Source organism: Mesoplodon bidens (assembly GCF_964165515.1).
Source record: "Mesoplodon bidens genome assembly, chromosome: 17".
NCBI lineage: Eukaryota > Metazoa > Chordata > Mammalia > Artiodactyla > Ziphiidae > Mesoplodon > Mesoplodon bidens.
Genome location: NC_138174.1, coordinates 25,995,278 through 26,007,657, shown reverse-complemented (window position 1 = coordinate 26,007,657; position 12,380 = coordinate 25,995,278). Strand labels below are relative to the sequence as shown.

Here is a 12,380-nt window from a genome sequence, read left to right as displayed (position 1 = left end):
CCAGCAGCCGGTAGGTGACCTGGCCGTTGCGGCCCAGGTCCGGGTCCCTGGCGGACACCGTGGCCAAGTAGGCCCCGGGCGGGTTGTTCTCACTCACCGACACCTCGTAGACCGGCCGCGTGAAGAGCGGCTCGTTGTCGTTCTCGTCGCTCACCCGCACCAGGTAGGGCCGCACGGTGCGCAGCGGGGGCGCGCCGCGGTCCTCGGCCACCAGCGTCAGGTTGTACTCGGCGATGCGCTCGCGGTCCAGCGACCCCGCGGTCACCACCAAGTAGCTGCCCGCGTAGGCCGGCTGCAGCCGGAAGTGCTCGTGCCCATAGAGGGCGCAGCGCACCTGCCCGTTGGCTCCCGAGTCCCTGTCCGAGGTGCTGACCAGCGCCACCAGGCTCTCGCGTGCCGCCCCCTCTGGCACCAGCGAGATGGCTCCGGCCTCTGGCGTCCCGGGCCCGGTCGACGAGGTCGCGTCCGCACCCCCGAGAGAAGCGGCGGCGGCGGCGAAGGGCGAGGCGACAGGCGCGCCCGGGGCGGCCAGCGGGGTGATGGCGATGTCCGGCGCGTTGTCATTGACGTCGCGGATGCGCACGATGACCTTGCAGGTGGCGGCGCGGGGCCCGGGGCCCCAGTCCTGTGCCCGCCCGTCCGAAAGTGTCCTGGCGCTCGTAGTCCACGGGCCCGGCCAGGGTGAGGCGGCCCAAGCGCAGGTTGAGGCGGAAGAGGCGGCGCGCCTCGGGCGGGGTACGGGAGCCGAAGGCGAACATCACGTCGCCGTTGGGGCCGTCGTTGGGGTCCGCCGCGTCCAGGTCGAGCAGTAGCGAGCCCACGGGAGCGTCCTCCGCCAGCTCCACCTCGGCCACGGCGCCCTGCGGGAAGGCCGGGCTGTGGTCGTTCGCGTCCAGCACGCGCACACTGAGGGCGGCCGTGGCGGAGCGCGGCGGGCAGCCTCCGTCCTGGGCCACCAGCTCCAGGTTGTAGGCGGCCTGGCTCTCGCGGCCCAGCTCCTGCAGCAGCACCAGGTCGGCGCACTGGGCACCGTCCGCGCGCGTCTGCAGCTCCACGCTGAAGGGGCTGTGCGGCCAGGCACACGCTCTGCAGTCCATTGGCCTCCACGTCCTCGTCTATGGGCACCTCCAGGGGGATGCGCGTGCCCACGGCCGCGCCCTCAGGCACCTCCTCTGGGATCTGGGCCCGGGGAAAGCGTGGCTCGTGGTGGTTGACGTCCCTCACCTCCACTTCCACGTGCACCAGCTGGAACTGCTCCTGCCAAAAGCTGACCACTTTGAAGGCCTGGCCGCACAGCCGCTCGAGGTCCAGGCCCAAGTCTCCGAGCACGGTCGCCCTCTTGCACCTGGATCAGCGAGCTGTTGAACTTAATCAGGTGGAACTGGCCTGGCACCTCGCGCTGGGAATTAAACAGGATGTGGTCCGACAGAACACCGATGAAGGTGCGGAGGGCTTCTTCCTCAAAGGTGAGGAAATTGACAGTTTCGATGCAAGACCCTGACACCAGAAGCAGCAGCAGCAGAAGCAACAGGAACCCCAGTCCAGCCCTGTGTAAAGTGTCAGCGGGGAATCTGAGCCTCCAGTGAGACATTCCTGTTAATCAAAGGGAAAGAAAAACACCAACAATCCGAGTCTCTGAGCTCAGACTTCCAGCCTTCTCAAGGCCTCCTGAATGCACAGTCAGGAGACACTTGCCGTCTTAAATACTTCTGATCACTAAACCCTCTCTGCTATGTAATCGCTTTTTTCTGCCTGGGGCCCAAGCAAGCTTCTTCTGAACCCTACCAGGGAGGTTACATAGGGAAGAGTATGCAAATAAGCATCCATCTGGACCAATCCACAGTCTCCCGGCCTCTGGGTCATGTTCTTCCCTTGAAAGAACTCACAGAAGGGCCTGGAGAGCTGAACAGTGGCCAGGGCAGTGCAGGGGGTCATTAAGATCCCTACAGAAGTTTACACTATAAAAACGCACCCTGCTTGCTTTGCTAGTGTGCCCGAATCTCACTTTGAGAGTATGCGCAGGGGACCCGCAGTGTCTTTATTTCTTCCTGAGCACACACAGTCCTCGGACAGAGGCACAATTGCTCTTCTCCTTTACCATTTTGAAACAAATACATATATGCATCCTTTGCCACCCACGGTTATCCATCTATATTGGGTTATCATTTCCTGTATTGAAAGATTCTGGCGGAACAACTTCTCCAGAGTCAGGCAGTCTCTAATCAGAGAAGGACTGTTTCCCAAAGTAATCATTTCTGAATAGCTTTTCCCAAGCAAAGAAGCCATTAATGATGAAATTACAGCCCCTTCATCTCCTTTTATGTCAGTAATTACTTATACATGAAGACTTGGTGTCAGTCAGGGAGGTTAGTCAACCACAATTCACTGCAAGGGAGAGTTAAGGGTAAGAAAAAGATTTAGGGAAATATATTGCAGTCAGTCTTGTTAAAAATTGCTATACACCAATTATTTTTTAAAAGCCCTTGGCTGAAGAAAACCGCAGGTGGCCTGATAGGCTGAAGGCTAAAGAAACATTAAACCATCTGTCTGAAGCACAATAGTCCTATATTAAGTTCTCTTTATGTGTGAAGTGTTCTAAATGCTAAACAGTCCCACATGTTAATGATGACATTGTTCCTCGCGCCATGGAGCCGTCATCAAGGCAGAGTGTTCTTTAACCAGTCATCTTGAACAAAATCAGTGAGCAGGCTGAGCTATTAATATGCCCAGGCTATTCTTGGCTCCTACATGATCTGTAATGTTATTGATTCCTGCAGAGACATGTCAGTAAGTGACTATTTTTTTTCCTTTCACTCTTAAGAGGGAGGTGCACTTATTTTAGCACCAGGATCTGTGAACCCAGTTCTGAAACTGAGCCACCGTTGATGAGATAATTAATTTCCAGGGGTTTTAATTTAGTGGAGCATTTGGCAAGGACTCTAATTATAAGTACCAGTAACCGATAGAGAAGTACAGTGGGGAGCATGACTTGATTTTCATCAGGTACTCTGAGATCCTAAAAAGAGAAAAAGCTTCATTTTGTTTACTTTAGATATTTTTAATTTAATTTTTTATTGTAGTATACTTGATTTACAATGTTGTGTTAATTTCTGCTGTACAACAAAGTGACTCAGTTATACACACATAGACATTATTTTTTTATATTCTTTCCCACTATGATTTATTGCAGGATATTGAATATAGAAGGACTGGGAGTTTGTGATTAGCAGAGGTAAACTATTATATATATGATGGATGAGCAGCAAGGTCCTACTGTACTTTAGATTTTTTAAATTTTGCCTGATGAGGCATTCATCTGAGGAAGGAAACAACTCTACTTCAGTTTAGTGAGACTAGATTTCTTTTTTTTCTTTTTTTAAAATTTAATTTAATTTATTTTATTTATTTATTTTTGGCTGTGTTGGGTCTTCATTTCTGTGCGAGGGCTTTCTCTAGTTGCGGCGAGCGGGGGCCACTCTTCATCACGGTGCACGGGCCTCTCACTGTCGCGGCCTCTCTTGTTGCGGAGCACAAGTTCCAGACGCGCAGGCTCAGTAGTTGTGACTCACGGGCCTAGCTGCTCCGCGGCATGTGGGATCTTCCCAGACCAGGGTTTGAACCCGTGTCCCCTGCATTGGCAGGCAGATTCTCAACCACTGCGCCACCAGGGAAGCCGGAGACTAGATTTCTTGTTGGCCAGTATCCTCAATGGTATTAAGACAGTTTGCTTTCTTTCTTAGAACTGAGTACTCCAAGGAAGCATCTGGTTTTTCAGTCTTTGGGTCTCAGGGAAAACAAGAGGATCTGATCCCTTTACCCAATTTCTTCATTCCTAGATGCCCCTTATCGGAAGACTGAAAACTGATTCAGCCCATGCATTTTAAAAGGCACATGCTTCCATGCACTTTAGCCAGGAGAGGGACCCATTTCATCACAGTCCAAGTCTTGTCCCTTTTCTCTCTCGTGGCACACAGTCCCTGCCAAGCCTGGCTCTTGCCAGTCTTTAGCGTCATTCTTGCTGTTCACAATCAGAAAATCTGCTCAGTATCCTGAAAATGAAGAACAGTCTATGACTGTATCTACCGAACATCAAAAGACCCAGATAAAACATTTTAAAAGTCAGGCAATCATACACATTACTTCCACAATGCTAAACATCTGGCCACTTAATGTTTGAAAACATCCACCTATGATGCTTAAATGCTTGATTGCATTTTCCCCACTTCACCTCCAGCTGTTTGGCAGCAAGGAGACCATCTATGATAAGGAATGTGCTATATTGTCAGAGATTCATTATTAGCGTTAGCTTTGTTTCCTAGTAAACAACCGCATTATTAAAACACTGCTTTATGAACGAAAGACAGCTGGAGTTTCAAGAAAGAGACATTTTCTGAAGCAAAAATCAGTTCTGTGCCAGTAGCTTGACAAGCTGAATAATATAGAAACTGTATGATCTGTCCCCTTAGGATGTGTCATCGGGAAGCCATGTTTACAGCCTTGAGCCCATGGTACTCTCATGTTCCATTCTGTTGGCTCTGTTAGATAAAAATCTGTCTCAATATTAAAAGCATTGTGGCAGAAATTTGCTTTATGTTGCTTGTTTTCCCATTTGCCAGCATATTGCCAAACTATACTACCACCACTACAGGAGGACCAAAACGTGGATAAAGCAGCAGTTTGGTCCTCTTGCTCAGTTTGTTTTCAAAAGAGATGAAAGGGGGTGGGGGGATTTGGTTGAACTCCCTACAGTGTTTACTTTTGTTCCTAAAACAAAAGCACCAGACATGCTAGCGTTCCCCCAAAATGCCAGAAAACCAGATCTGTAAAACAGGATTTGCATTCTAATCATTTTAATAAAAGACTTTCTCTTTTGCTGATCAAGTAACTCCAGTGTGTCCCCTACACACTAAGGCACGCTGGACAGAAACTAAGATAACTTTCACCATAAACATGAGGGGAAATGGTCCCTAATTCAAAATAGTGCCTGTGCCTTTGCATATTCACCTTTTCCTATTACATAAAAGTAATAACATGTTTAGGGGAAAAAATGAAGCCACGGGAAAATCCCTAATGTAAATATTTGCCTAGATTATGGTGTCCACACTTCAGAGTAAGCATCAACTTCTACAGAACCTTGAACTAACAGTTCCAGAAACCGTTTTTGTGCCATTTAGAATAAATCACTCTATGTACTATGTGAGACCCATTTTCATGTCTCAACTGAACAAACATTCTGGAGAAAAGATTATAATGAGCAAAACATTATCAAGTGCAATGTTGCTGTCTTAAAGCAGCAAGTTCTAGAAATTGAAGCAATGAAGACTGTTTGAAAGAAAAAAATATCAACCTAACAACTGGGTTTTTTTTTCCTATTTTTAAAATCATACCTTGAGAAAGCTAAAGTCATTCTTCAGCAGAATGAGCCCCCCAAATTGAGAGTAACTGTTTTAAGTGCTCGCATAAGAAGGGTCATTATCTCACATTCCTGTTACCCCACTGACCCCATTAGGTCTTGACTCTGCATTCATTTCCAAGAAAAGTCATCAGCAAATTGCTGGTCCTTCTGGAAAATGATTTCAGGGAAAATAATTCAGCCCTGAAGTCAGCCAAAATACTGTCTACAAGCATAGCCTAGAAACAAATGATATTTATCAACTATTTAAGTGCTTGAACCTAGAGAAAATCACAGGGAACCACTATAGAGTATCAACACTAATCATAAATTCCCCTTAACATTAAACAAGGATTTAAATGACATAATCTTCACTTAGAAAAAAATTTTCCCATAGGATCATTATGTTAATAATGATATTATCAAAACTATGTAATCTTAAAATACAACATAAAACTAGTTTTTAAACTGCTGATTTTATTAGCCTAGCTCTATGAAGGAAATTAAGTCAATGAATAATGAAAAATATTTTACCTTTTTGGTTCAGGGATACCTCAAACCCAAACTGAGCCAGAGAAATTGACTTTGGTACTTGACTTCGGTCATTGGCTCAAGGACCATACTTTGGAGTCTTACCACTCTATAGGAAAAAAAAAAAAATATGTGCCCCCCTCTCAAGAATGTTGCAAAGCAAGAGAAGAGTAAAAGAATATGGACTAAGGAGTAACTTTTCATCTGTGCCTTATTTTATCTTCATCTCTCTTCCTCTCACCTGAACCTCTCTATTCCTAATCTAAAATAAAGCTTGTGACCACCAGTAATCAGAGCACTTTGGGGTCCTTTTTTTTTTGGCTGCATTGGGTCTTCATTGCTGCATGCAAGCTTTTTCTACTTGTGGCAAGCAGGGTCTACTCTTCATTGTGGTATGCGAACTTATTGCAGTCACTTCTATTGTGGCGTGTGGGCTTCAGTAGTTGTGGCACGTGGGCTCAGTAGTTGTGGCTCACGGGCTCTAAAGCGCAGCCCCAGTAGTTGTGGCACACAGGCTTAGTTGCTCCGCAGCATGTGGGATCTTCCTGGACCAGGGCACAAACCCGTGTCCCCTGCATTGGCAGGCAGATTCTTAACCACTGCACTACCAGGGAAGTCCCCACTTTGGGGTCCTTTATCAACAGATATTTTATCAAGTATTGGTGATGCAATGTAGCTCACAGCCTTGTAGAAGAAAATACTTAAATGTTAAAAAAATAAAGCCATCAGAGTTCAGAGAAGACACAGTGCCAAATGACATGGAGAAAGTTATATCAAGTGCAAATAGGAAGAGATCTCAGGTTTTACAGAGATCTCAGAGTCAGCCAGAACTGCCAGGGATGTAGAGAACCCAGGAGTGATGTTTACAAGCTACGGAAAAAGGCAGGCAGAGAGCCTTTTATGGGGACTAAATATACCAGTTGGTTGGAATGGATGGCTTTAGGACGACAAGCTTGAATGGGTGGCAGATTTGAGGAGGACCTTGATTTAAGCTAAAGAGTTTAGACACTTTTAAAGCGGTAGTGAGAAAGTATTGAAGTTTGTGGAGAAAGAGGTTTTGATATGTATTCTATTACAGTAGTTGTCCCTTACCTAAGGGGGATTTGCTTCAAGACCCCCACTGGATGCCTGAAACAACAGATAGTACTGAACCCTACTACATATACTGTGTTTTTTCCTATACATATATCCCTATGATGAAGTTTAATTTATAAATTTGGCACAGTAAGAGATTAACAACAATAGCTAATAATAAAATAGAACAATTTTCACAATATACTGTAATAAAAGTTATGTGAATATGATCTCTCTCTGTATCAAAATATCTTATTGTACAAATTTAATGCCTTTTCTATGCTCACTAAGCACTTCTCGTGCACTGTAGCCATAGCTTTTGCAGTTTGAGATGCAACAGCAAAACTAGCACAAATTTCTTTTTCCTTCTTCACAATTTCATGGATAGAAAATTTATTCATACCATAGATCTTAGCAACCTCAGCATACAGTTTTTTTTCTTTCCTTATTAAGTGGGGCAACTTTCACCTTTTCACTTAAAGCAAGCACTTTATGGCTTCTCTTTTGCATATTCAAATTGCCAGCTTCACTATTCTGGCCCTTTAGGGCTATTATGAAGTAAAATAAGGGGTACCTGAACACAAGCACTGTGATACTGACAGTCTATCTGATAACCAAGGTGGCTACTAGGTGACTAAGGGTCAGGATACACTGGACAAAGGGATGATTCTTGTCCCGGGTGGGATGGAGCAGAACGGCATGAGATTTCATCACCCTACACAGAATACCATGCAATTTAAAAACCTATGAATTGTTTATTTCTGGCACCTTCTATTTAATATTTTCAAACTTCAGTTGACCATAGGTGACTGAAACCAGGGAAAGTGAAACCACAGATAAGAGGGTGGAGATAAGGGGGAACTACTGTATGATAAATAACGTAGACGATTGCCTTTCCTGAACATTGGTGAAATCCTCAAAAAAGACTGGGTTTTTTTGGAAGCTTTAAACCATGATCCAGCACAATGACTGGCTTATCATAAATATTTGCCAAATAAATGATCAAGGCAGTATGATATGGTGTACAACTTCTGCCTACCTCAAAACCCACTAGGTAGCAGAATGAATTAAAGAGAAGATAGGAAGCAAGGAGAAGACCAATTTAGGTGCCTCTGCAATTATATACCAGATGTTAAAGGCCTGAACAATGACTTTGAAGTATTGGGTGAGAACCTAAGAAACACTGAAAAGGAAAAATTGGCAGGATTTCATGGCATATAGCTGTAGGGGATGCAGAAGATGGAACAAATAAGTGATTCTAAAGCTATTGGATGGCTTAAGGAATAGTCATATTTCTTAGTGCTCTCAAATATTGAGCAATACGGTATTCCCAAATAGAATTCCCAAAGGCCCCTGCTACTTACCAGCTGAATGACCACACACAAAAGACTTTATCTCTACAAACTTCAATGTCTTTTTTTTTTTTTTTTTTTTGCGGTACGCGGGCCTCTCACTGCTGTGGCCTCTCCCGCTGCGGAGCACAGGCTCCGGACATGCAGGCTCAGCGGCCATGGCTCACGGGCCCAGCCGCTCCGCGGCATGTGGGATCCTCCCAGACCGGGGCACGAACCCGTGTCCCCTGCATCGGCAGGCGGACTCTCAACCACTGCGCCACCAGGGGAGCCCCCCCAACTTCAATGTCTTTAGGAAAGAATGCTTACTTTGAGGGATTGCCTTGAGGTTTAAGTAAGAAAATGTGGGAAGAGCAAAAAGCCCAGTGCCTACCATTTTCTGAGGTCTCAAAAGACAACTGAATCCTTTGTTAGGGGCACTTGCATATCACATACCTTTATTTAAAGGTATATTTCTTACCCCCATTAGGAATTCTTCCAGGCATTAATCATGTTTTCATCAAATTTGTATCCCGGAGCCCAGGACATTGCCAACCACAAGAAAGGGGCTCGTGAATATTTTGAAATAGTGTGAGGGTCCCACCACCCAATGTCACTTCTGTGTAATTCTTACCACATTACATCATCTGAATTCTAAACTGGAAAACCTGCTAAAGGATCATAAGATCCTTGGAACTTGTAGATTATGTGAGACTTCTGCAATAAGTGAGACTTATGGAATAATATGCAAGACTTGGTGCAGCCCCAAGTAAAAAAACTGGTTTCTTGAGTCATTTTCAACACTGTCCTATCAGGGCACATTGGACATTCATTGTTTTTGCCTGTTCAGCATCCAGTTTTCTTTTGAGAAACCACCTCTTCGATAAGTCAATCCATGTGAGTAAGGTATGATAGACACCCCCACTCCTGGTACTCAGCTCACCACATGACCCAGGCTTAGCCAGATTAAAATAGCCCATCCTCCTAGCTACAGTGATTGACTCAGGTACGTGCATGTTTCCCAGTTCGGACCATTCAGGGCCATTGAGCATCAGCTCCAGGATTGTTGCTACTATTACTAAGAAAGGGATATTTTTTTTTCCTCTGGAGTTGCTGAGCTAAGAAGATGTAAGCTGGATATGAGCCACTAGGTTGAGAGTGCTTGCCTGAGTGTAAACTCAACATTTAAAAAAAAACAAAACAAAACTGAAATGACTCTGAGCACTTAGATCCAACCATGCCTGATCTCCCACTGGACTTTTCATTTAAGTATAACAGCAAGTTCCCCTTTTATATCCAAGAAAATTAGCAGCTGGATTTCTGTTATTTGTCTCCTAAACAATCCAAACAAATTCCAACAATGAGAAAGGAATTCTAAGTAACAGACTCTAAAATGAGTAATTGTCTGAGGGGATCCAGGGAGGAGGTCAATGGAGACCTATCTATACACTAAGTCAAGAGGTTGCCCTGCTCTCTTGCTATGTGTTTGCACAGCCGCTGGCAAACCATTACTCGTATTTTGGGATTCGGATCATGTGTCTACTAAAGCCAGAGAATAGGATTGGAGGGAAGGGCTTGGCTACATTTATTTTAAAAAAGGATAGTCTCCAGTTAAAGATAGTCCCTCTGAGAGCAGAAGGGGGAGAAAGTATAATATCACTAAAAGAGTCCCTTTTCTGACTGAGGCCAGTAATCCAAGAAGGTTGAAAGTTGGCAATCTTGGCAAGTCTTAAGGGTAAAAAAACAAAAAATTCTGTACCAAACTAAAGTTAGTGCAAAAAAATCAATGGCAGAAATAATCAGGAAGATAACATTGAGGTCTCACAGAGCCTTGAGGTCCCCTGTCTCTCTCAAACTCCCCTTAAGTTTGGAAGATCCAAGTTAAGAAAAATTAAAATCACCTCACGGCAAAAAAGTCATCCCTTGAGATGCAGCTTGGAAGCAGAGGGACATGTATCAACTGTGATTCCCACCCCCAAGAAATTGTTCTGAACGATCCTGGGGAGGCCCAGGTGGAAGTCATTTATGCTGAGGGTTAAAGGCATGAACAGAACATTCAGGGCTGTTGCTAGGAGATGGAAATCCCTGGGCTGGGAAGTAAATTTGAGCACTGTCTTCAGCTTTGATAGTGGAGTTGATCAAATGCAAGTAAATATTAAACTATTACCTGGCAAACAAGGGGCTGAGATTCCTGAACCCTCAATAATAAATGGTAAAGCCCCTGGAATATCATCTCAATTCCCAGCTCAGATGTGGTCACAGAGGAAAAAGGCTAAGAAAGAGCATCTTTGTGACTAGGAGCCGGGGAGGCCATCCTGGCCAGTCTAGGAACACACATCACAGTCAGCTTAGGGAGTCCTTGCATCTTCTGGCAAACAGCCTACGTGCTGTGGACAGTGACCACTGAGCATGGTTTTCCCTTTTCCAGATGAGTGTTTTAAATTGCAGTTATTTGTCATTGATCTGTTGGGGAATGTTAAGTGTGTCAGATAAGTATTCAGATCATGAGCAGTTGTTATACCCAACCCTGACTGAGAGCAGTGCAAATCTTCCCAAGATTTGACTTGTTACAGGACCCAGTAATTATACCTTATATTAAGCTTCCTTAGGGAACTGATGAGGTCACCAAGTAGTGATTTATTTTAAAATAATTTTTCTGTATGGTATGGAGTGGGGGCTGAGGTTTATTTTTTCTCATATGTTGTTCCAGTACATTTAGTGAAAAGAGTATCCCTTCCCCATTGAATTATCTTGTTGCTTTTGTCAAAATGAACACATATGGGGCTATTTCTGACTGCTCTATTTTGTTCCAATGATTATACGTCTACCCTTCTGACAATTCCATATTATCTTAACTACTGTAGCATTTATGGAATGTCATGAAACCAGATAGTATAAGTCTTCCAACGTCAGTTTTCTTTTTCAGAATTGTTTTGACTATTCTAAGTCCTTTGCATTTCTGTGTACATGTTAGAATCAGCTTCTCAATTCCTACAAAAATGACCTCTGCAATTTTGGTTGGAATTTCATTGAATTTATGTTTCAATTTGAGGAAAATGAACATCTTTATAATATTGAGTCTGCCAATCCATAAATATGGTAGATTTCTTTATTTACAATTTTAAACATTTCTCTTAGAAATATTTATTGTTTTCAATACACAAGTCTTTCCTGTCTTTTTTCACATATACTAAAAAGTATTTTATGTTTTTTGATACTATCCTAAATATTTTTTGATATTTATTTTTATCTCTTTGTTACTGATATACAGAGACACAGTTGATTTTTTTTTACTTGGATGTATCCTGAGGACATTAATAAGTTCATTTATTAAATTTAGTTGACTCTGCTCATTTGTTTTTTTTTAACATCTTTATTGGAGTATAATTGCTTTACAATGGTGTGTTAGTTTCTGTATAACAAAGTGAATCAGTTATACATATACATATATCCCCATATCTCCTCCCCCTTGCATCTCCCTCCCACCCTCCCTATCCCACCCCTCCAGGTGGACACAAAGCACCAAGATGATATCCCTGCGCTATGTGGCTGTTTCCCACTAGCTATCTATTTTACATTTGGTAGTGTATATATGTCCATGCCACTTTCTCACTTCATCCCAGCTTACCCTTACCCTTCCCCGTGTCCTCAAGTCCATTCTCTACATCTGAGTCTTTATTCCTGTCCTGCCCCTAAGTTCTTCAGAACCATTTTTTTTCTTAGATTCCATATATATGTGTTATCATACAGTATTTGTTTTTCTCTTTCTGACTTACTTCACTCTATATGACAGACTCTAGGTCCATCCACCTCACTACAAATAACTCAATTTCATTTCTTTTTATGGCTGAGTAATATTCCATTGTATATATGTGCCACATCTTCTTTATCCATTCATCTGTCGATGGACACTAGGTTGCTTCCATGTCCTGGCTATTGTAAATAGAGCCGCAATGAATGTTGTGGTACATGACTCTTTTTGAATTATGATTTTCTCAGTGTATATGCCCAGTAGTGGGATTGCTGTGTCATATGGTAGTTCTATTTTTAGC

At 43.8% G+C, this 12,380-nt stretch overlaps 1 protein-coding gene across 1 annotated transcript in view; it reads right to left on the bottom strand.

The window, feature by feature from the left end:
* Positions 1–12,380, bottom strand: part of LOC308605032 (protocadherin-8-like) — a gene marked incomplete at both ends in the record, with an annotated part of 93,084 nt that overhangs the window by 34,325 nt on the left and 46,379 nt on the right. Inside the window, 4 exon segments of the mRNA XM_081214699.1 lie at positions 1–641; positions 643–1,074; positions 1,076–1,330; positions 1,332–1,593. Coding sequence (XP_081070825.1) covers positions 1–641; positions 643–1,074; positions 1,076–1,330; positions 1,332–1,593 — 1,590 coding nt within the window.